Raw genomic sequence first — 25,808 nt, forward strand, 5'->3', positions numbered from 1 at the left:
CAGGTAGATATTCATGCATCATCAGTGCAACAAAAATTAACAAAGAAAGGGAAAGAACGCATAAAACAGTATGCCTTAAATATAACTTTGTTAAGAAACAAAACTTGGCTTTTTTTTTTCTTTTTCTTTTCCAAGTGAGAGGAAGGGAGATAGAGACAGAATCCCGTATGTCAGACTAGGGTCCACCTGCAACCCCGGTCTGGGGCCAGGCTCGCAATTGTAACCAAGCTACCTTCAGCGCCTGCGCAGACACTCCACTGAACCATCCTGGGCGGGTGTGTGTGTGGAGGGATGAGATGTGTTTGATCCAAGAGCCATGGCTGCGGGAGAGGAAGAGAGGGAGGGAAAGAGAAGGGGAGGGGTGTGTGGAGAAACAGATGGCTGCTCCTCCTTTATGCCCTGACCAGGAATGGAACCTGGGACAACCATACGCTGAGGATGCTCTACCATTGAGACAACTGGCCAGGGCCAAAACTTGGCTCTTCGCTTCTCTTCCAAATAGCCAAAAGGGAAACATGAATGTTACATCGCTGTCAGGTACAAGGAAAAATACAGGTAATTCAAGGACTAGTACTTATTTGGGGGCCAGTATTACTTAACCTTCCTTTTCAAAACCTAAGTTTTGTTTGCCACCATATACAAACAGTAATCTAGCAACATTTGCACGTTGGTGGTTCGCTGTAGGAACCATACGGGGACCGCTCTGCATTTCCATTGAAGTCTGGAATTCTTTCGTCAGGGTTTGGCTTTCCTCGCTTTCAGAGAGAAGATGTAACGGGTGGGCATGGGCGAGCGGAAATACAATTTGATACAGAGCCTCCAGGGCGGCTCATAAATTGAGATTTGGTTCCTTCGTTCTAAAGTCACTTAGACCTGCCCCCTCCCCTTCCTAACAGTCCTGGTTCCCCCCATGGAGTGGGTAAAATGGGTAGAATTCTAAGCTGAAACGACTCGTGTTGGTGGCCTCCGGTGCCAGGGAAGGGTCTCAAGTCTTCAGCCTCCATTCGGAACATGAACGAAGCAAACCAGTCCTAGTCTCGAGTTCCACAAAGACCTTCGCACCTGGGGAAGCCAGCGCGTCAGCCGCGACCACCTCAGACTCGGCGAAACAATACCAGAGACGTCACACGCCAGAAACCATCCTCCCAGCTCCGACACTGCGAACGGGCGCATGCGCAGCACAGGCGAGGGACTGCCGTCACCCATCCTGGAATCGTCATCTACACGGACTGGCTCCCTCGTCTCAGGAAATCCCTGGCAGCAGCTATCTAGCATTATTACCCGAAGAAAAACAAGGGAAGCAGCTGTCCAATATCCAGCGCGTTTCCGTTTCAAACCCTAACTTCCGGTTCGTCAGCCGGTTCCGGCCTCTGCCTTTCACTTCCGGTGCCCTCTGTTCCGCCGCGGCCGGTTCCCGCGCCCGCTGCCGCCGGTGCTGCCGCGCTCCAGGTGAGAGGACTTGGGGCACCCTGGCGTGCTGCCCGCGGAGACATTGGGGGACCGTGGTTTCGCTGTCCCCCGGACCTCCACTGCCGCTGGCGGGCAGCGGGCTGCCCTGATCTGCAGCCCAGCCCTCCGGCCCTGGCTTGCGGGTCGCGGGGGCCGCCGCCGTCCCATCCGGCCTCCTCGCCTGGGTCTGGGGCTTCCCGCGCCCCGGTGGCCTTTGCGCCCCCAAACTTCGTTCCTCACTTTTCTGGGGTTTGAGCATCTCTCCCCTTCGCTCTCCCTGTTGACACCTGGTCCTCTTGGACTTGGGGGTCTCCACATGCTTTCTACTTCCTTTTTGAGGTTTTTAATCTGTATAATAATATTAAAATGGTATTTCAGTTTGATCGAAAAGGTCCTTGTGACTTTTATTGAGGATCGTAACATTTATTAGAGCAGCTTTTCTCTAAAATGAAATACTCTGCTCTAAAGTAACACACTTTATGTAAATATTTGGTAGAGCTGGTTGTAAACCCGAGAGAGTAAATATAATTGAATATATGGTGCTCTCTGTTAACCAGCATGTGGAAGATCTCTGACACCTAAATTTTCAAATTGTTTTTCTGTAGGAAGACTCAGATTTCGCCTTCTTTCTTGCAACTGTAGTAATACATAAAGAGTACAGTCAAAGGGTTCAAGAAATTAAGTGACAGCATTTGGAAATACCGGTCCTTTGCGATTAGAATAATCCAGTTCTCTGACCTGGGTATTTTGAGAGGAAACAAACTTAATTTATGAAAACCGGTAGAAAGCGTTACTGGGGAGGAGACCTACGTGCTCTTGGTGATGAGGATAGCAGCTGCTGTCTCATCCTTGTGAGCTTACATATGTGCCTATGGGTCCAATTCAAGATAGACAGTGGTGGAATAGGGAAGAAACATGAACTTTAGAAGACCTGTTCTGTTACCAGTTTGATGCCCATGAACGGATTATATAATCTCTCTGAACTCCCCTTTCCTTAATTGTAAAAGCAGGACAGTTGTTATCAAACAACCTTGTAAAATAAGATTGTCTCCATGAAAACCATCCAATGTATTAAGTGTGAAACAAGTAATGGCCATTTACTTTTTATTTAACATAGCGCCTGGAACACTTAAATTCCAGTTTTTTAAAAAAACAATATTTAACCAAAACTTATACAGTATAACGCTTATTATGTGCCAGGTACTGTGTGACTTATAATTATGAATTAATTCATCTTCATGAGAACCGTAAGATGCAGGTGGTATTATCATTCTTATTTTGCAGACGAGGAAACCTAGGCACTAAAATTCAAGTAACTTTCCCAAGTCAAATACACTAGTTAGTAAGTGAGAGAGCTAGGACCTGAACTCAGGGAATCTGGCTCTAGAGTTTATGTTCTTAATGACTCACTCTTCTACTTCTCAAATGTTAATTGAACAATGGCCCCACAGGGCAAAACTTGCCTGTAGCATAAACCTGATCAAACAGAGGGAGGGATAAACAGCTCATTATTATTGCAGCTTTCCAGTTGAACGGAATCTGATGGAATATTAGGGAATAGTAACCCTAAGCCACAAATTGGGAAGGCAGAGGAATTTTAACTTTGAGTCCTAATAACTTTTGGCATTCTGGTAACGTTACGGTATGAAACTCCTGTTTTTCTGTCAAGTTGTAAAATAGAACTTAAATTGCACAGCAATGAAAGTTAGAGGTTTGGATATATCAATATCTTGGATATATGTTAACTTGTTTATTGTAAATGCCTTTCTTTTAGGGAATTTCTGAACAGAATCTGCCTCGACACATGTTTCAAGGATGGCTCTCCCTATTATTGTAAAATGGGGTGGACAGGAATATTCAGTGACCACACTTTCAGAAGATGATACTGTGCTGGATCTCAAACAGTTTCTCAAGACCCTTACAGGAGTGCTCCCAGAACGACAGAAGTTACTTGGACTTAAAGTTAAAGGTAATTTTTTCCTCATATCAGATGTTTTACATTGGTATGAATTTTTGTATTAGCTATTTATTCTCTTTAATAAGTCTTTCCTCTTGGAGATGTCTTTGATAGGGCTATTTCTGAAATTGCTTTATAATATAAGGTGGTATTGAAAATACCACCAGGATTAAGGATAACTTTTGATTTCTCTGATAGTTGGTGTTTGCTTGTTAAATGTTTGGCGCAGAAGTACCAGGTAAAACAGTATTTTTGACATTTGTCTTTTAGCGCAGCCTTTTCATTATAGTGTGGGCCTTGTACTCCCCCTGAATTATCTTTGAAAGTAATGATGATTAGCAATTATAGACAGTGTTCATATCCAGTCAAAAAGGGACTTTCATGGTGTCTGTGTTTGTCATATCATTGAAGGGCATGTTTGGAGTAGCATTAAATCTACAGTTATCTTAGGTGCATGATTTTCATGACCTTCTGGAAAACAATTATCTTCATCTTGAACAACAAAACAAACCATGAATTTATTTTGTTTATTGTGTTAAGGGTGTTCCTTAGATGGAGTTGGGGAAAAATCCGACCGTTTATTAATTGGTACTTCTTAGTGTGTTAGAAATTCCTAACTCAGCAGTAACAGTTTGTTAATTTGAAGGAGTAAAAAACGTGCTGTGTGATCTGTAGCAAACCTTTTAATGTTAGGGTTTTGTAAATATATTGGGGTAGTGAAACCAGCACCTGAAGTTTAGTGAGAAAACAGTCATTTGCTTGTATTGTAGGCAAACCTGCAGAAAATGATGTTAAGCTTGGAGCTCTCAAACTGAAACCAAATACTAAAATCATGATGATGGGAACTCGTGAGGAGAGCTTGGTAAATGTTTACTTTTGTTACCATTTGTCCCTTTGAAGATAATATCATTTATATTACACTTCTGTATCATAGTTTTAATTGTTGTCAACTTGTCAGTTTAGCAGTCAGTGAAAGCTGCACAGGGAATGTGGTATTAACTCCGCCGAAAACAAATATGTACTGGAAACTTGTTAGTATATGGTTAGCAATAAGTACAGCAGTAGTGCAAATGGTCAAATTTGACATGGCAAATCTGCCCAATGACACATTTCACACAAGTGTGACAATTTTCCCACGGTGTGTGGTTGAGAAACTCTTGAACTCAGTCTCATTTGTTTTTTATACTATGTGTGTAGCTGTTATGTTAAAGATAATATGGTAAAACAAAACATTTTCATCTTAATAGGAAGATGTCCTAGGACCACCTCCTGACAATGATGATGTTGTCAATGACTTTGATATTGAAGATGAAGTAGTTGAAGTAGAAAACAGGTAAGTGCTTTCCACTATCAAAGCAAATTGGTTGTAATGTGAGAAAAAGTGACCGTTTCATCTGAGATTTTATTCTTCCATTAGGGAAGAAAACCTACTGAAAATTTCTCGCAGAGTAAAAGAGTATAAAGTGGAAATTTTGAATCCACCCAGGGAAGGGAAAAAGCTTTTGGTACTAGATGTTGATTATACGTTATTTGGTAAGTCGGCTAAAATTGTGCTTTATCTTCTGTTATCCACAACTTTTTTCCTTTTGTAATGTGAAATATTCGAAAGCTTTTCTTATTATTACAAAAGTCATTCATTGTAGAAAACATACACAAGACTAAAAGAAGTCATCTGTAATCCCGAGACCCAGAGATGACCACTCTTAAATTTTTGTGTATCTTCAAGGGTGTGTTTGTATGTATTTATTACTTTTGCTTAACGATATATTGAACATCTTCTCGCTCATTTAATGTTATTCATTGTGAATTAAATTCTAGTTTATGGGTACATCATAATTTAACCAAGTCATTACTTATTGATTAACACTTTTAAGTTTTTATGAGAATTATTTAAAAACCATTTTTGATATTTTATCCCTGGTTTTCTGTTTAATTATGTTCAGGGAAGATTCTTTAATTTAAAAATTTTCAGCAATAGAAAAAATGTCCATTTCATCCTCTAGAAGTGATTAGTTAACTCCTGGTTTTAGGATGAATTTACTTACCTCTAATTCTAAACTTTAAGTACATGTTATAAGTTAATGTACATTTATTCTAAAATTTGATTATAAGTTAATTAGACCTGTCATTTTGGTGAAATGTGATTATATCTGGAAGGTGAATGTCAAAGTGAATATAAGTGGCCCTAATTTGTTTTTTATGTTATAAAGTAACATCCGCACTTTAAAGGCTAGGTAACAAAAAAGTGCACTTTACTATATAAACCTGAGTTCTGGCTGTTGTTCCTCACAAACTGAGCAGAACTGATCGATTAAAATTAGATTGCACAGGTACTAAATTGTGTGCTTTGAAACATCTCTTTGTCAGCTAATGTAATTCAGTCTAAAGTAGCTTACATTTGAGTGTTTATATTATATTTTTAAATTTAATTGATATTAGGTACTTGTCCACCATAATAAACTAATACTCAATCTATGACTGGTTTTCTTTTAGACCATAGGTCTTGTGCAGAGACTGGGGTAGAATTAATGCGGCCATATCTTCATGAATTCCTTACATCTGCATATGAAGATTATGACATTGTTATTTGGTGTAAGCTGTCTTTTTTGTTTGTTTGTTTCTTTAGATTTCCATAGAAATAAGGTTGTTCCTTATATTATTCTGTTTTATAAAATGTTACCTAAAATGACCTATGTTTGAATATGATACATTTTTTATTTGTTTTAGCAAAGTTTAAATAATCATGTTTGACTTTCTTGCATCACAGTATAAACTTAAACATACAGTTGCCAAATAACCACTGAAATAGTTAAATATAGGAAGAGAATAGATTATGGTGTCAGAATAAAGATGGATTTATTTTCATAAGACACCCCCCTTGATTAGGAACTTTTATTTCTGATCTTGACTGTAGAATCTTTGATGCTTCAGGATATTGTTGCTCTTTTCTTCATCACTCTAGTTTCAAAACACTTGGAGAAAGATATGTAATTTTTAAAAAATCGCAGTAATTTGGTTCTTCAGAATAAAGACAATGTGAATTTACTTAAGGAAAATGAATGAACGGAGGAAAGTAGTATAACTCCAATTGTGGTCTATGGACCATTCCCAGAACAGAGGTCTGTGATAAGATGAAAATAGTGTGTTTGCCCCAGGAAGCAAATTTGCTACATTATCAATTACATTGTTTAGTTCAATTAAAAATTTTTTTGTGGCAAGACTTTCTTGAAAAGGGAAACATTGTATTGATTTTCACCTTACCGCCCCACCAACATTTAAATTTAAATTTAAATTTGTTTAAATTTGCTGATGGCAATATTAAGAGCTCCATTTAATTGTATTAGATTTTTGATGAGAGGCCACATGGTTGTATTGCAGTCTATAAATTTCCTTTGTACTTTTCCTTGTAATCAGAGTATCTCCATTGTTCAGTGATAATATGAGTTTCCAGCCATTAAGATTAAATACTTAAATACTTAATTTTCTGGTTTGTAAGACAAAGAAGAAAGCTTCCTGAGAAACAAATTTTTGTTTGGTAACTGTGATATCTGAGATGATAGTTGAAAAAAATGTTTATCTTCCTGATGTTATTAAGCTAAACTTAGAAATTAGAGAACTTTTTGCAATTATATGTTTAAAATAAGTTATTTTTATAAATTATGATATTTCATGGTAACATGTTGAAAAGGGCACCTCAATGTGGAGCTAAATAGAGTAGGGTTATAATTCTGGCTGTCTTTACTCTGTAATACTGGGCAGGGCAGTTAATCTGTCTAAGCCTTATATCCTCGTCTGAGAATGAAAATAAATCAGCCTACATTACAGAGTATTTGTAAGAATAAAAACATCGGGGATAGCACCTAATACTGTGTCTGGCATATAGTGGTTACTTAGTAATTATAAACCGTTTTTATTAGCTGTGAATCTTTTGGTTTTAATCTGAAAATCATAAACACAAAATAGATACTGAATTTAAAAAATTGTGGTTTTCTCTTGTGATGGTTGTTGGAGATACATCAGTCAGAAGTTTTAGATCAGCTGGCTGGTTTACCACGGAAGGTGATTCTTTTGGTTGTTGTGTGTGTGCGCTAAAGATGCTTATTTTGAGAATGCAGGTATCTCTATTGCCCTTAAAAAAACAAATATACACACTTTAAATAACTGAACTCCTTTTTCCATTTTTAAACATTTTGCTTGGTAATATCTATTTGGTTCAGTCCAGTAACTGGAGACCAGGAGGCCACACAAAGCTGAGGGCTGAATTTTAATAACAGTGATCTTAAAACTGGCTGGTGTCTGCCAATGAGAAGATCGTCACCATGTCAGTTTATGAATTTGGTTGTCTCAGACTCCCTATTAAAAGCTGCTAGACTCAGCACTGAGTTAGCTGAGCCTGTCAGAGTGCATTGAACCAATCTCATCTTTAATGTTAACTTTGGACATGTAATATTAATGTGCTTTTAGTGACATCTATACTTGTGCACATTGCCTGGATGGAAGAAATGGGCATGTAGATACCTTCCATTTAAGTTTGGAACTGATACAGAATAGTATCAGGGCTGTTTTTAAAGAGAACTTTGGTCTTTATTTATAAATTTCCTAGGTTCATAGTTCCTTTTAAGCATTGGTTACCTGTTTCTTTTAGATAAGTTGTTTAAATTTTATTCTGTCTTGAAGACCCACTAAAATAAGTTTATTTTTAGAATTACCATAAATTTTAGGATTACCATGAATATGTAGTTTATTGAACTTTTAGTCTTGTTTAGAAAACTTATTTATACAGAAGGTTGTTTTTTTTTAAATGAAATTCAGGCTTTTCATATATCTTGTATTATCATTCCTCATGTTTTAGCCGCAACAAATATGAAGTGGATTGAAGCTAAAATGAAAGTAAGTGTCAGAAAACAATCCATTTAAGAAAATTTTGAAATCGCATTTGTCTTTTAAAAAGTTTCTAATTGAATTAAGTTAGTTCTCACTGGAGGGCATTTGGTAGATAAGTGAACAGTATCAGGAGTTGAAGGTGTGTTTCAAGTCTGACCGTGGATTGTATTGAATACCCATGCCTTTTTCAAGAAAAGGTGCAGGAGAGCTCCCTGTCCTCGTCCCTCCCATTTTTCTGTAATGCTCTTCTCAAATAGTGAGTTGGGAATTAATCTGTTTCTAGTTTCTTTTCTGTGGAATACCATTTATTGACTTAGCTAAGTGAAACTAAACTACTAACCAGCTGTTAAGTAAGAGGTGGTGGCCCAAGGGGTAAAAAGTTGGCATTATGGGAAATTGTAGCTAGTATATTCAGAAAGCCTGAATTTCCCACGTTATTGTAATTTACCCACATGAATATTTGTATTTATAGGAGCTGGGAGTCAGTACAAATGCAAATTATAAGATTACCTTCATGTTGGACAGTGCCGCTATGATAACAGTACATACGCCAAGGAGAGGATTAATAGATGTAAGAAATCATTTTACTTTTATTTAAAGACTTGTTTATTTTCTAATGTACTTTTGTATTTATGTTGATGGAATAAACTAAAAGTTTAGAAATACATCTGAATGGATAGTTATGTATCAACTGAGTGTTCACATTGGAAGATGAATTTAAGGCTAATAGATTTTTTTAAAAAATAATTTTATTTTTTTAATGGGGTGACATCAATAAATCAGGATACATATATTCAAAGATAACATGTCCAGGTTATCTTGTCGTTCAATTATGTTGCATACCCATCACCCAAAGTCAGATTGTCCTCTGTCACCTTCTATCTAGTTTTCTTTGTGCCCTTCCTCCTACCCCTCCCCCTTTCCTTCTCCCTCTCCCCCCTCCCCCTGTAACCACCACACTCTTATTAATGTCTCTTAGTCTCACTTTTATGTCCCACCTACGTATGGAATAATTCAGTTCCTGTTTTTTTCTGATTTACTTATTTCACTTCGTATAATGTTATCAAGATCCCACCATTTTGCTGTAAATGATCTGATGTCATCATTTCTTATGGCTGAGTAGTATTCCATAGTGTATATGTGCCACATCTTCTTTATCCAGTCATCTATTGACGGGCTTTTTGGTTGTTTCCATGTCCTGGCCACTGTGAACAATGGCTGCAATGAACATTGGGCTGCATGTGTCTTTACGTATCGATGTTTCGTAACATTGAGTTTTTGGGGTATATACCCAGTAGAGGGATTGCTGGGTCATAAGGTAGTTCTATTTTCAGTTTTTTGAGGAACCACCATACTTTCTAACATAATGGTTGTACTACTTTACATTCCCACCAACAGTGTATGAGGGTTCCTTTTTCTCCACAGTCTCTCCAACATTTGCTATTACCGTCTTGTTAATAATAGCTAATCTAACAGGTGTGAGGTGGTATCTCATTGCTGTTTTGATTTGCATTTCTCTAATAACTAAAGAAGATGAGCATCTTTTCATATATCAGTTGGCCATTTGTATTTCTTCCTGGGAGAAGTGTCTGTTCATGTCCTCTTCCCATTTTTTTATTGGATTGTTTGTTTGTTTGTTGTTGAGTTTTATGAGCTCTTTGTATATTTTGGATATTAGGCCCTTATCTGAGCTGTTGTTTGAAAATATCATTTCCCATTTAGTTGGCTGTCTGTTTATTTTGTTATCAGTTTCTCATGCTGAGCAAAAACTTCTTAGTCTGATGTAGTCCCATTCATTAATTTTTGCCTTCACTTCTCTTGCCTTTGGAGTCAAATTCATAAAATGCTCTTTAAAACCCAGGTCCATGAGTTTAGTACCTATGTCTTCTTCTTTGTACTTAATTGTTTCAGGTCTTATGTTTAGATCTTTGATCCATTTTGAGTTAATTTTAGTACAGGGGGACAAACTATAGTCCAGTTTCATTCTTTTGCACGTGGCTTTCCAGTTTTCCCAGCACCATTTATTGAAAAGGCTTTTTTTTCTCCATTGTGTGTTGTTGGCTCCTTTATCAAAAATTATTTGACTATATATATGTGGTTTTATTTCTGGGTTTTCTATTCTGTTCCATTGGTCTGAGTGTCTATTTTTCTGCCAATACCATGCTGTTTTGATTGTCGTGGCCCTATAATATAGTTTGAAGTCAGGTATTGTAATGCCCCCAGCTTCATTCTTTTTCTTTAGGATTGCTTTGGCTATTCGGGGTTTTTTATAGTTCCATATAAATCTGACGATTTTTTGCTCCATTTCTTTAAAAAATGTCATTGGAATTTTGATGGGAATTGCATTAAATTTGTATATTGCTTTGGGTAATATAGCCATCTTGATTATATTTATTCTTCCTAACCAAGAACAAGGAATATTCTTCCATCTCATTATATCTTTTTCGATTTCCCTTAACAATGATTTATAGTTTTCATTATATAAGTCCTTTACATTCTTTGTTATGTTTATTCCTAGGTATTTTATTTTTTTGTTGCAATCGTGAAGGGGATTATTCTTTTGAGTTCGTTCTCAATTGTTTCATTGTTGGCATATAGAAAGGCTATTGACTTCTGTATGTTAATTTTGTATCCTGCGACCTTACTGTATTGGCTTATTGTTTCTAGTAGTCTTGTGGATTCTTTGGGGGTTTTGATGTATAGGATCATATCATCTGCAAAAAGTGATACCTTTACTTTTTCTTTTTCGATATGGATGCCTTTTATTTCTTTGTCTTGTCTGATTGCTCTGGCTAGAACCTCTAGTACCACATTAAATAAGAGTGGAGAGAGTGGACAACCCTGTCTTGTTCCTGATTTAAGGGGGAAAGCCTTCAGTTTAGTGCCATTTAATATGATGTTAGCTGATGGTTTATCATATATGGCCTTTATCATGTTGAGATATTTTCCTTCTATACCCATTTTGTTGAGAGTCTTAAACATAAAATTGTGTTGTATTTTATCGAAAGCCTTTTCTGCGTCTATTGATAAGATCATGTGGTTTTTGTTCTTTGTTTTGTTGATATGGTGTATTACGTTAACCATTTTACGTATGTTGAACCATCCTTGAGATTCTGGGATGAATCCCACTTGATCATGATGTATTGTTCTTTTAATATATTGTTGTATTCGATTTGCTAGTATTTTGTTTAGTATTTTAGCATCTGTATTCATTAGAGATATTGGTCAGTAGTTTTCTTTTTTTGTGCCATCCTTGCCTGGTTTTGGTATGAGGGTTATGTTGGCCTCATAAAATGTGTTTGGTAGTATTGCTTCTTCAATTTTTTGGAAGACTTTCAGTAGAAGAGGAACCAAGTCTTCTTTGAATGTTTGATAAAATTTACTGGTATAGCCGTCTGGGCCTGGACTTTTATTTTTGGGGAGGTTTTTAATGTTTTTTTTCTATTTCTTCTCTACTAATAGGTCTGTTTAGGCTTTCTGCTTCTTGACTCAGTCTAGGAAGGTTGTATTGTTCTAAGAATTTATCCATTTCTTCTAGGTTGTTGAATTTAGTGGCATAAAGTTTTTCATAGTATTCTACAATAATTCTTTGTATATCTACGGTGTCCGTGGTGATTTCTCCTCTTTCATTTTGTATTTTGTTTATATGAGTTCTTTCTCTTTTTTCCTTGGTAAGTCTTGCCAAGGGTTTGTCAATTTTGTTGATCTTTTCAAAGAACCAGCTCCTTGTTCTATTAATTTTTTCTGTAGTTTTTCTGTTCTCTATTTCATTTATTTCTGCTCTGATTTTTATTATCTCCTTTCTTTGGCTGGTTTTGGGTTGTCTTTGTTCTTCTTTTTGTAGTTCCTTAAGGTGTGAAGTTAAGTGGTTCACTTGGGCTCTCTCTTGTTTGTTCATATATGCATGCCTGAAGTGATATGAACTTCCCTCTTATCACTGCTTTTGCTGCATCCTATAGATTCTGATATGTCGTATTCTCATTTTCATTTGTCTTTTGATCATTTATATATACATATATACATTTTCATTTGTATATATCTTTTGATCTCTGCACTTATTTCTTCTTTGACCCATTCATTTTTTAAACGTATGTTGTTTAGTTTCCACATTTTTGTAGGATTTTTTTCCTCTTTTTTGCATTTGAATTCTAGTTTCAAGGCTTTATGATCAGAAAATATGCTTGGTACAACTTCGATTTTTCTGAATTTGCTGATGTTGTTTTTGTGGCCCAACATATGGTCAATTCTTGAGAATGATCCATGTACACTGGGGAAAAATGTATACTCAGTCACTTTGGGATGAAATGTTCTGTAGATGTCTATCATATCCCGGTTCTCTAGTGTTTTGTTTAAGGCCACTATATCTTTGTTGATTCTCTGTTTGGATGACCGATCTAGAGCCGTCAGCAGTGTATTGAGGTCTCCAAGTATGATTGTATTTTTGTCAGTTTTTGTTTTAAGGTCAATAAGTAGCTGTCTTATATATTTTGGTGCTCCTTGGTTTGGTGCATATATATTAAGAATTGTTATGTCTTCTTGATTCATTGTCCCCTTAGCCATTATGAAATGGCCATTTTTGTCTCTGAGTACTTTTACTATCTTGTAATCAGCATTATCAGATATGAGTATTGCTACGCCTGCTTTTTTTTGGATGTTATTTGCTTGGAGTATTGTTTTCCAACCTTTCACTTTGAATTTGTTTTTATCCTTGTTACTTAGATGAGTTTCTTGTAGGCAGCATACAGTTGGATTTTCTTTTTTAATCCCTTCTGCTACTCTGTGCCTTTTTATTGGTGAGTTTAATCTGTTTACATTTAGTGTAATTATTGACACTTGTGAGTTCCCTATTGCCATTTTATAGATTGCTTTCTGTTAGTTTTGTGTCTTGTTTGATCCTTCTCTTTCATCTTTCTATCTTTTGTTTTTATTTGGTTGTATTCCATACATCTTTCCTCTGTTGCGTTTTTAAATCATGTGCTTCTGTGGTGTTTTTTTCAATGGTGGTTACCTTTAAGTAATGAAAAGGGTTCCTACCATGTTCATTGTAGTGCACTATTTTGTGAGTACCTTTGCACTCCATTGTCCTTTGCTACTGTTAATCTCCATCCTCTCCTCCCCCTTTCTTTTTGTTGTTGTCACAGTTTAAATTTGGTTTTATTGTGTTAGGCTCCAAGGATAGGTTTTTCTGTTTCTGGTTGAAGATCTTGTTGAATTTTGGGGGAGATTTATCAGTATCGCTTCCTACCGTACCATTACGCTCAAGGCTAATAGATTTTAATTTTATTTTATAGATTTGAGTTTTAATTATAAAACTGAGCATTGTAATGCAGGAAAAGTCAAGAAAGGTCATAGGTAGTTGTTGCATGATGGTGGCAGCCCAGAGTTGCTAAAGACAGAGTAGGTGAGAAGAAATACTGACCGTCATCTAGGGAGATACTAGAAACAAACCAAAACGTACTTCCTGCCCTATGTGAAGACACACGTCATGGAGCTTGTACTTTGGGGTGATGTGTGTGAAGCCCCAGAAAAGAGGACTGGGCTAAAAGGGTTAGGGCTCTTCACTGTGTTACTTGTCAGGTTACTAATCATATTCTTTTTTGTGTATGTGACAGAGAGGGACAGACAGGGACAGACAGACAGGAACGGAGAGAGATGAGAAGCATCAATTCTTCGTTGTAGCACCTTAGTTGTTCATTGATTGCTTTCTCATATGTGCCTTGACCAAGGGCCTTTAGCAGACCGAGTAACCCTTTGCTCAAGCCAGCAACCTTAGGCTCAAGCTGGTGAGCCTTGCTCAAACCAGATGAGCTCACGCTCAAGCTGGCAACCTTTGGGCTTCAAACCTGGGTCCTCCGTGTCCCAGTCTGATGCTCTATCCACTGCACCACTGCCTGGTCAGGCACTAGTCATATTCTTGATCTCCTACTATTTATGAGTTACCTCATATTACAAAAATGAGCAAGGCCCTATGATAGGCTCTATTGGGAATAAACCATGAGGAGACAAGGTCCATGACTTTGGAAACACACAAACTAATAGGAATTGGGAATAATTTAGTATGCTAGGGAAGCTTAGGGGAGACGATATTAAAATTGTCAGTCATAAATAGAATAGTTTAAGGCATGAGGATTTGCTCAATAAAGGAAATACTGCATGGATTAGGGGGAAATGTAATTATTACTTACTAAAGTGGTACACTTACAATATCTAAACAATAAAAAAAAGTTTGGGAAATGTTAAAGATAGTGTTTATAATAATGACAAGAGGAGTAAAAATCTTTGCTCTCTGACATTAGGAAATTGAAATATTAATTTGTATTTACCCATATAATGAGACACAGCTAAATCATATGATATAGTATATCATCTAGTGCTTTAAAATTTTTTATGATACATCATTAAAGTGAAAGAAGTATTTTACAGAGCAGTGTTTGTAAACTGATAGAAAATAGTTCTTAACCTTTGTTTGGTTCGGGGTTCCCCTTAGCTTAACAAAAGATCTGTGAACTCTGAGGCTGCTGCTGTTTTATAAAAAAGACTGAAGGTAAACAATTTTATCAGACTATCTAGTTCTCTTTAGTACTGACTGGATTATAAGTAATATAAAACTCCTTTGTGCTTTTTCTGTGTTTTCAGTTTTTTTCTATAGTCGGCAATATTACTTCTCTAATTGAGAACAAAATAGTCCGTGTTTGGGGAACAGCGGGTGCTTGACCTCGCTGTAAAATGACAACACTGTTTAAGAGGATGTAGTATTCCTAACCCTGGGTATCACATAAAGCTCTTGTCGTATTTATTGAGACGGTGTTAGCCAAGAAAACCAAGGATCTGGTTTATTGTTTTAGCTTCTGTGTATTTGTCTTCAAGTTTAAGGGTTGTATTTCAGCAGACAAGTAGGATAAACAAATTTAAATAAATAAAATTTTAGTAAAATTAAAATATTTCAGTAATGTTCTTTGCCATAGCTAGGGCACTAAGAAGAAAATAACCCCCCTTTTTTCACATTAAAATAAATTAGAGGAGAAAAAGAAAACATTTTTAAGTGACAGCCCATGTCACCATTTACTTACTACCATTTCATATATAATTATTATTACCATATAGTCTCATATTACATAAGTGAGACTCCTGCCTTTGTCAAAATGTACTTTCACTACTAAAAATTAATTTAAAAATCTTTTATAAATGTGTAAAATATATTCACATGATTCAAAATAAAATGTACATAACGAGAAGCCTTCCTTGCACTTGGGCCTTCCAGCTACTTAACTCCTTCCCGCAGGAAATGACTTTGTGGTCTTACAGACTTTATGCAAGTACCAACAGATATGACTGTATGAGGAATTAATCTTTTTTTTTTTTTTTCTGTATTTTTCTGAAGCTGGAAACAGGGAGAGACAGTCAGACAGACTCCCACATGTGCCCGACCGGGATCCACCCGGCACACCCACCAGGGGGCGACGCTCTGCCCCTCTGGGGTGTCGCTCTGTTGCGACCAGAGCCACTCTAGCGCCTGGGGCAGAGGCCGAGGAGCCATCCCCAGCGCCCGGGCCATCTTTGCTCCAGTGGAGCCTCGGCTGCGGGAGGGGAAGAGAGAGACAGAGAGGAAGGAGAGGGGGAGGGGTGGAGAAGCAGATGGGCGCTTCTCCTGTGTGCCCTGGCCGGGAATCAAACCCGGGACTTCTAACACGCCAGGCCGACGCTCTGCCACTAAGCCAACCGGCCAGGGCCGAATTAATCTTTTTTGAAGGCACATTTTAATAATTCAGAAATAAAAGCAAGAACTTACAAATTATAGTGCTTTTGAAGGTAAGTAATCAGAGCCCTTGAAATTATGCACCTCTTCCGCTGAATTAAAGACATCAATTTTTCTGTAATATTTAAATTCTGTATTAAAACAGATAAATATTTAAATTCTGTATCAAAAGAGCCAGCTACACTGTCCATCACTGAGGTTTTCTAGTTTTGAGAACAGACCCCTGTCTGTGGCCATGCCACTCTGAACACACCCAAGCTCATCGGATCTCGGAAGCTAAGCAGGGTTGGGCCTGGTTAGTACTTGGATGGGAGAACAGACCCCATGTGACTCTCAAGCTCTGAGGGGGATAGTATTAGCCCAGGAAGTCACGTGACCTCTAAGCAGACATTTAGGCAATTACTTTAGATTTTTAAAAAATTAAATAACTCTTCCTTTGACCCCAAATCTTCATGTTGAAACCATGGAAAGTCTTGTAAAGGGGTTTAGGTCATTTGGACATGGACAAATCTTTCAGAAGGTCACATTTTGAGATACATCATGCTTTCCAGTGTGTGGCATCTCAGTTCTGGTTGCTCACAGCCAGCTGTCCCTGTCTACAGAGGGAAGGGGCGTGCTGCATGGCTCTGCAGGGCATTTTGTATTATCTCTGCTTTTAAGTGGTAAACTATTGATAAAACCTGAGTTAAATCTAAACTTTTATTCTAAGGTAAAGCCTCTTGGTGTTATATGGGGAAAGTTTTCGGAATTTTACAGCAAAAAGAACACTATTATGTTTGATGACATAGGAAGAAATTTTCTCATGAACCCACAGAATGGACTAAAGGTAAGATAATTTTACCTGCTATGTTATGTAACTTGGAATATGTGCTAGAACTTTAAGACTGCTGAATTTCATAAATTTTTGGAACTACTTTATTATAGCTGCACAAGAAAAGCTTAAATATTTAGAAAGATTTATATGAAATTGAACACTTTCTTGTTTAGCCAACTCATGCAGGTATTTTATTTTTAATTAGCTTTGTGGAGCAATATCAAAAGGACTTTTAGCATCAAAAGTGAAAGCATCAGACATTTTATCAATAAGGGATACAGCCTGATCTGTGGTGACGCAGTGGATAAAGCATTGACCTGGAACACTGAGCTCACTGGTTCAAAATCCTGGGCTTACCCAGACAAGGCACATACTAGAAGGAACTACCATGAGTTTATGCTTCCCACTCCTACCTTTCTATTGTGACAGAACAATATGAAGATGGAAAAGATAGCTCTGTATTATGGTAGTAATGCAGGTGGAGTCTTCCATTTGAAGTGGAAATCCTGAAATTAAGATCTTTTTATTTTCAGTCCTGAATTTTTTCACAAGCTAGGTTTGATAAGGGAAAAACTTGAAGAAAGTATATTTCATAAGCTTTCCTTACAGACTGTTGATATGGTCATGAGTGTCCAGTGAGGATAGTGTAGGGACAGAATGCTAATGTAGGTAGTGAATTGCCACAAATATCATGTAAGAGCTGTTGGCCCCTGGTGGGGTAGCTCAGTCAGAGCATCATCCTGACACACCAAGGTCGCGGTTCCCTCCCCAGGCAGCAGGGCACGTCCAAGAATCAACCAGTGAAGGCATAAGTAATTGGAGCAACAAATCAGTGTTTGTTTCTCTCTCTCTCTCTCTCTCCCTCCCTCCCTCCCTCCCTCACTCCCCCTCTCCTCCCTTCCTCTCGAAAATCAACCCGTGAAGAAAATAAAAATTTTAAAAGTTGGCAACTTGGAAGCAAGTATTTAGGATATGTGGATAGTTATGTCACCCGTTAAAAATGGTTTCTGTTTGAGGCTATGGGAGAAGCCTTTCCTATGTGTAATTTACCAGGTATAAGATACAAAAATATATTCTTCAGTCTTAAGAAAAAATTTAATCTAAATTGAATCCTATATGAAACTAGTGATTATTCCCTGTACTGGAAAAGAGGTTAAGTCATGATAGTCAAGGAATGATTTAAATTTTTTTTAATTGAGGTATAATATTGGTTTTAGGTGTCCAACATAATAATTTGGTATTTGTATCTATTGCAAAATGATCACTGCAGTAAGTCTAGTTAACATCTGTCACATACATAGTTTTGGATATATTTTTTCCTTCTTCTTTTCCAAGTGAGAGAAGGGGAGGTAGACTCCCACATGTGCCCTGAACAAGATCCACCCGGCAACACCTGTCTAGGGCTGATGCTATGCCCGTTTTAGGCCATTCTCACAACTGAGCTATTTTTAGTGCCTGAGGCATAGGCTCTGCAGAGCCATCCTCAGTGCCTGCAATCCAGCCATGGCTGGAGAGAAGAAGAGAGAAAGAGAAGGGGGAGGTGGAGGGGTGGAGAATCAAATGGTCACTTCTCCTGTGTGCCCTGACTGGGAATTGAACCTGGGAGTTCAACATGCCAGGCCAATGCTCTGCCACTGAGCTAACTGGCCAGAGCCAACATTTTTTTTTCCCTTGTGATGAGAACTTTTAAGATCTTTCAGCAACTTTCAAATGTGTAATACAGTGTTATTAACTATAGTTGCCATGCTGTACGTGACATCTCGATGACTTATCTTCTGACAGGAAGTTTACACATTTTGATGCCCTTTACTCATTTCTCCCACCCCACCCTCGCCTCTGGCAACCATCTGTCTGCTCTCTGGATCTGTGAGCTAGCTTCATGGCTCTTTATTTTCCCAAGCCAATATTTGGGCCCTGCTCATCTTGGATACAGAGATAATATACATTTCTAGTTTTTCATGTTATTTTAGAGCAGGATTTTTTTTTCTAATCAGACTACTAATTAGAATCACTGAAGGGATTCCTAAAATACATAAGTCTCCACCCCCAAAATTCTAATTCAGGAGAAGTATTTTTAAATATACCACAGGTGATCTCTCACATGTCTCCTTTTGAAAACCTCTTTTAAGAAGGTAGTTATTAATCATCTGCCCACACTGATGTAGAAGCAGTTTTGAAATTGAGAAATATCTTGAAATACTGTATTTTATTGTCATGGTGTCATAACACTTTTGGTAGAAATCTCAAAAGAAAGGCTTCAGAGATCTTAAACTTAACACTGCTTATCTTAAAAAGTTACCTTCTAATAATATAAGCTCGCTAATCTTAAGGTTTGAAATATAATACAGAGAGCATTGTGAATTATGAATGTTGTACAGAACTAGAAGAACTTGAGTTTTGGCCACAGATAAATTGATACTCAGAAAACTTCATTTTTATTATCTGTACAAGGATATGATGTTATAAGATAAATGCGATAATCCAGACATTCTTTAATTCCTAAAAATGTTGCTTGCACTGCTAGTGAGCACTTATATCAGTTTTGAAGAAGGGAACAACAGTAAGCAGTGATTATACTGGAACAGTCAAGTCAATTAAATGAGTATTTTTTCCCACTTATCTAGTTTAAGTTTTACACTCAGAATCATTGCGCATTTTAGTTTTCTCGCATAATAGTACCCAAGACCAAGTGTTTAGAAAGTAAAAGTAATTGACCAGGGCCTTGGGCTGAAGATACTATTTTCCAGCCACTGCACTGGATTTTCTCTTTCAGCTTAAACACCTTCCTGCTTTTAAACTTGTAATCACTTTGGCACGTTGTATATTAATAGTTTGAAGGTTAACATGTTATTTTTACAGTCTTTAGTTGAGTGCAGGAATACAGTAAAACAGTACAGTATTACTCCTCACTGCACTACATCACGATGTCGCGCCTGTTGACTCCCGGCCCCAGGGCTGTGTCTCCTTGACCTCTCCACCATCGGTGCTGCTGATGCTGGGAAGTAGGCTCCCTACAAGTGTTGCTTCTTTGCAGACTCTGAGAGCTGTCTGCTTTTCAGGGTTACTATAAATCTTTATTTTTTTTTAATTTATTCATTTTATTCATTTTTGAGTTCAATTTATTCAATTTATTCATTTTATTCATTTTGAGAGAGGAGAGGGAGAGACAGAGAGAGAGAGAGAGAGAGAGAGAGGAGAGACAGAGAGAGAGAATGGGGGGAGGAGCTGGAAGCATCAACTCCCATATGTGCCTTGACCAGGCAAGCCCAGGGTTTTGAACTGGCGACCTCAGCATTTCCAGGTCGACGCTTTATCCACTGTGCCACCACAGGTCAGGCTTCAGGGTTACTATAAAAATTAGTAACTACTGACCAGTTTGCACTTTCTTTAGATTACATTAAGGCTATATTAATACTTTACTATTATTTATTCAGTCCTTATCTGTGTCTTTCATGAGTATGAGATTCTAATATTTTTTATAATGGAAAATCCATGTATAAACAGCACTATATACAATTATGTACCGAGACCTCCCATGTATGCATCATCTCCAGTTTAAACAACTAAACAACTTACTGATTTATGGATGATTATGTTTGCTCTATATCCTGCCTACTTCCCTCTCTAATATTTTGAAGCAAAAGCAGACATCATTTTTTTAAAATTAATTTTAAAATTTTGTGTAAAGATATTTGATCTGATGTGTTTATTTTTTAAAAAGATTTTATTTATTGATTTTTGGGAGAAGAGAGAGAAAGGGGTGGGAAGTAGAGGGAAACATCAACTCTTTGTTGCTTCCCATATGTGCCTTGACCACCAGGCAAGCCTGGGGTTTCAAACCAGCGACCTCAGCATTCCAGGTTGATGCACTACCCACTGTACCACGACAGGTCAGGCTTGAGCTGGTATCTTTTTTTTTTTACAGAGACAGAGAGAGAGTTAGAGAGAGGGACAGATAGGGACAGACAGGAAGGGAGAGAGATGAGAAGCATCAGTTCTTCATTGCGGCACCTTAGTTGTTCATTGATTGCTTTCTCCTATGTGCCTTAATGGGGGGGTTCCAGCAGAGCAAGTGACCCCTTGCTCAAGCCAGTGACCTTGGGCTCAAGCCAAAAGCCCCGTACTCAAGCTGGTGAGCCTGTTCTCAAGCCAGATGAGGCCATACTCAAGTTGGTGACCTTAGGGATTTGAACCTGGGTCCTCTGCGTCCCAGTCAATGCTCTGTCCACTGCGCCACCGCCTGGTCAGGCAAACTTTTTTTTTTTTTTTACAGAGACAGAGTCAGAGAGAGGGATAGATAGGAACAGACAGACAGGAACAGAGAGAGATGAGAAGCATCAATCATTAGTTTTTCGTTGCGCGTTGCGACACCCTAGTTGTTCATTGATTGCTTTCTCACATGTACCTTGACCATGGGCCTTCAGCAGACCGAGTAATCCCTTGCTTGAGCCAGCGACTTTGGGTCCAAGCTGGTGAATTTTTGCTCAAACCAGATGAGCCCATGCTCAAGCTGGCGACCTCGGGGTTTTGAACCTGGGTCTTCCGCATCCCAGTCCGACACTTTATCCACTGCGCCACCGCCTGGTCAGGCCAAGCTGATATCTTTAAAAAAGCAAACCTGTTAATTGGAATTGTAACAAAGAAAAGTGCACAGAATTTATAGTTTAGCAAATTGTGATAAAGATAATATAACTGCCACTCAAGATATAATATTTCATAGTAATTACAGTCCTTCATCATGCCTACTGTCCTGCCTTTTGTACTTTTAAAATGAATAAAAAATATATCAGCTTTAACAGATGGTGTTTTTCTTGAGTTGTGAAACCTGAATGGTTTTGCAAACCAATGTCACCTTAATAAATTCAATTAACAAATTTATCAAAATATATCAACCACAGAATTTAGAAAATACGACTTTTTATGGGAAAAGTCTTGTATAATTAAAAATATTTTTAAGACTTTAATGATAGATGCTTAAGGTAAAATGAGAAAGGAAACATTACAAAAATATATGCTATCTTAGCAATATAAAATTTTCACAGAAAAATACTGAAATGAAAATCGGCCCTGGCTGGTTTGCTCAGTGGTAGAGCGTTGGCCTGGCGTGCAGAAGTCCCGGGTTCGATTCCCGGCCAGGGCACACAGGAGAAGCGCCCATCTGCTTCTCCACACCTCCCCCTCTCCTTCCTCTCTCTCTCTTCCCCTCCCACAGCCAAGGCTCCATGGGAGCAAAGATGGCCCAGGCACTGGGGATGGCTCCCTTGGCCTCTGCCCCAGGCGCTAGAGTGGGTCCGGTCGCAACAGAGCGACGCCCCCTGGTGGGCAGAGCGTCGCCCCCTGTTGGGCGTGCCAGGTGGATCCCGGTCGGGCGCATGCGGGAGTCTATCTCTCCCTGTTTCCAGCTTCAGAAAAAAAAAAAAATACTGAAATGAAAATCAGTGTTAAAGTTTATCTCCCTTAAATCAAGTTGTGTTTGGGTTAACCTTATGAATGATGTGAATGAAGTTATTCAATTAGTAAGAAGCAACTGGAGTGATAGAAGGGGGAAATGACAACTGATAGCAGGCATGCGAAGAAGAGAAGCCAAGTAGGGTCAAGTGCTGTAAGAAAGCCGATGTTTCTGGTTCAGACTGTAAAGCTAGCATAAGGTGAATTAGGTGGAAGAGCTCTTGTACTACAAATATCCCATGACTGTCAGTTTATGAAACCGAGGTAATACAAAAGTAAATTTTGGTGTTGACATCCATGGTGATACTTGATCTCATTAACTCTAAGTGATAGAATAGTGCAGATCTCTTCTGGTGTCCGCACTGCAGTGTGAAATGTTGGGTCTTGTTTGTTCCCTAATAGATAAGGCCTTTTATGAAAGCACACCTAAATCGAGATAAAGACAAAGAACTCTTAAAATTAACTCAGTACCTCAAGGAAATAGCAAAATTAGATGACTTTTTGGACCTAAATCACAAATATTGGGAAAGGTAAGTACTAATTGCTTATTAATTTCTTTTCATCCTTGAATGAAAAAATTCACGACTCTGGTTATACTCATAACTCTTAATTTTTATTTAAAGGGGGTAAATCCTAGGACTATTTTCTCATCCTGTGACATCTCCCCCAAAAGTATTTTTCCTTTTTGTCTTAACCTTTAACTTGTTCGTAAACCCTCGACGTAACATCTTTAGTACTTCTTATGGAAGGACTTGAGAGACTGGTACATGTTTGTGATGCTACCTGTAAATTATTTTGTGACAGGTCACTCTTCTGTGAATCACATGGGAATGTAATTTCTGTTTTCATACTGTAAAATAATGTCAGCATAAACTAAAATACTAAAAATTTTCCTGTTAAAAATTAATCTACAATTAATCTGTAATTTCCCTCTGTAGCAGAAAAATTAGAAAACTTTATTCCACTAGGAAAATAATTACTTTTGATTTTCCTTTCCAAAGATAACCTGTTACTGTCTTGGTCTATAGAGTCTTCTGGTCTTTCCTAAGCTCAATCATGCACAGATCTACATACAGACTGCATAGAAACCATCAAGATTTTGAAACAGGAAAAGCCTGAGGAGTGACAGGATTATTACGTGCTACAAGTAGTTAATACCCGATTCCACTAATACAAAACTTTATATTATAATGCTTTGGGGCTTTTCACATTTCACTTTTGGCTTTCATATTACTTTGACATATAGCCTCTTATTAGTCTCATAATCCTATTAGGAAGATAACCTTGACATTTTAATTCCATCTCCAAATTGTAGAGGATGTCATCACATACATGATAGGTATAATACCACAGTGCTGCAAAAACAGCAAGTTTTTGCTTCAGTACTTGTTATGATTTTAAGAACTCTTTCCTCTCACCCTTACTACTACTGAGTATAGTAATTTGTTGTTTTTTTTTTGAGAGGTTAATTATTCCATTTTTATTAAGCCAGCCCTGCAGCCTAGAGGCTGGGAGGCACGGGGATGAGGAATGGGGCAGGAATGGTCAAAGAGCCGGAAACCCAGGCCCGAGTATAGTAATTTGTAAATGTGAAATAGGGATATATTAGTTTTAATTTAGTGGTAGATTCCTATAAAAGAATATGAAGAAAAATTTGCTTGATCAGTAAATTAATGTCTTTGTGTTTTTACACTCTTGGTCAGAGTCCCTTAGCATCTTTGGCCCACTGTCTTTGTGCAGGAAAAATAAGATCTTTAAGATCTTTAAGTGTAGTTTGAGGTTTTTTTGGAAAATTACAATACCAATTATTTGGAAGTAAGGCAGCAGAGTGGTAACTTCCAGGGCCTTAGTTTGGAATCTGAGTTCTGCCGCTTTCTGTCTGAACTTGGGCACATTGCTTAACCTCTTAGTCTCTATAAAATAGAAATAAGTTCTAATTGAGAACTCTTCATAGAGCTGTTGTGAGGACTTGAATGAATGTAGCATATATATTTAGAACAGTACTTGGCAGGTAGTCAAAAGATGTTAATGATTCACAGTTATTACTCATCTTAAAAAGTATTGTTACTAAAATCAACTACTTTCCTTTGGGGAGAGGGTTAAATTGTTGCAAATTTATTAGCACGATACTGCTTAGACGGCTTTCCTTTATGCCTTGCAGGTATCTCTCAAAGAAGCAAGGACAGTAGCTCCAAGTTACGCTGGCATGACGCTGCTGAAGATACTTGAGATCCATGAACTCGTGCTTTTCTGCTAGAAATCACTCTAATAGTGCTGGATACTGAAGCGGATGCTGCTTACACTTGGTCTTCCAGTTCTTTTGTAAATTTAATTTCCTATTTTTTGAAGATCACAGCAATATGCTAAAAAATAATCTTTTTCCCCTATGTGAATACACTGTTACTTTTGAAAAGTGTTTTCTCCATCATTGAGTACTGAGTTTTTTTCCCCCCCACACACAAGAAAAGCGGACAAAAATGTATACTCAACAGTGTCATTTTGTGACTTCGGAAACAAGTTATGTCTTGTGTTCCTGCCTTATTGTGTTGTTGTTTGACTAAATCTAAGACCAAACCCATCTCGAAATTACTGCTTTTCCTTTAAAAAATTTTTTTTCCCCAGTAAGAAACCTAGTTTGGTATGCTTAAAGTTACCAAAAATTTTTTTGTTCCATTGTCATAGTCACAGTTTCTCTTTTTACTCCACCATTTACGTCTCTAAATTCTGAGCTCTCTCAGCTTGGTTGTATGTGTGTCAGTGTCCTTGGGGTAATACTGGAACATGTCAGCTGTGATACCGATATGTTATAGTATGAAAAATAGAAAACATAAGATTAAAGAATGAAATTAAGGAACAAGAGTGTTTCTTTTTGGTGGCTAAGTAGAAACATTTCTGCCTAAAACCATTGTCATAAAAACAGTTAATGGCAATACATTTTAAAATGGGACGAATCTCTGGCTTGGCCATCAAAAGCATGAACAAAAGGTTTTGTTCTGTTCTAGCTATATCTTGTCTAAGTGCAGACACTGTGTTTCAGTGAAAATATCTAACCATAAGCTTAAAGGAAATTATTTGCAATACTTAAGCCTGCAGATATGTAATGTGACCACTGTTTTGTGTTGACAGTATTGCTTAATACAGTTCTTGTATTTGAAAGGAATCTGATCCTTTCAAATGAACATGGTGTATATTGTTCTTAAGGGACTATTTCAGTGGTGTAAATAATAAATATCTTTTCTTAAAACATTGGTTGTCTGCTCTATGTTATACTGAATACTTTGCCTCTGTTGAATCACAAAACAAACATTAAGTTCAGGCAAGTACATCTTGAAAAAAAATGTGTATAGTTTTAAATGTGTATTTCACTATTCATGTATTCAGAATTGGTTTTCATAATTACTTAGGTATGTTAAATTACTTAATTCTAATAAGCACTATGTTTCCAGAAAGAAGCTATTTTCTTTGTGACAGGTTATTATAAGGAAATACAGTGCAGGAGA

At 37.6% G+C, this 25,808-nt stretch overlaps 1 protein-coding gene across 2 annotated transcripts; it reads left to right on the plus strand.

The window, feature by feature from the left end:
- Positions 1-25,554, plus strand: UBLCP1 (ubiquitin like domain containing CTD phosphatase 1). 2 transcript variants are annotated; one of them, XM_066273169.1, is made up of 11 exons: positions 3-1,449; positions 3,224-3,418; positions 4,177-4,268; positions 4,654-4,739; positions 4,824-4,939; positions 5,900-5,998; positions 8,259-8,296; positions 8,763-8,861; positions 16,756-16,872; positions 22,711-22,838; positions 24,470-25,554. In XM_066273169.1, exons 2-11 carry the CDS (start codon positions 3,265-3,267, stop codon positions 24,495-24,497), a joined length of 957 nt encoding a protein of 318 aa, XP_066129266.1. In that variant the 5' UTR covers positions 3-1,449; positions 3,224-3,264; the 3' UTR covers positions 24,498-25,554. The 2 variants fall into 2 exon arrangements, with proteins under 2 accessions (XP_066129267.1, XP_066129266.1); XM_066273170.1 differs by lacking the exon at positions 4,177-4,268 and having other exon boundaries at positions 1-1,449.
- The last annotated feature ends 254 nt before the right edge of the window (positions 25,555-25,808 follow it).

Source organism: Saccopteryx bilineata, chromosome 4 (assembly GCF_036850765.1).
Source record: "Saccopteryx bilineata isolate mSacBil1 chromosome 4, mSacBil1_pri_phased_curated, whole genome shotgun sequence".
Classification (NCBI taxonomy): Eukaryota; Metazoa; Chordata; class Mammalia; order Chiroptera; family Emballonuridae; genus Saccopteryx; species Saccopteryx bilineata.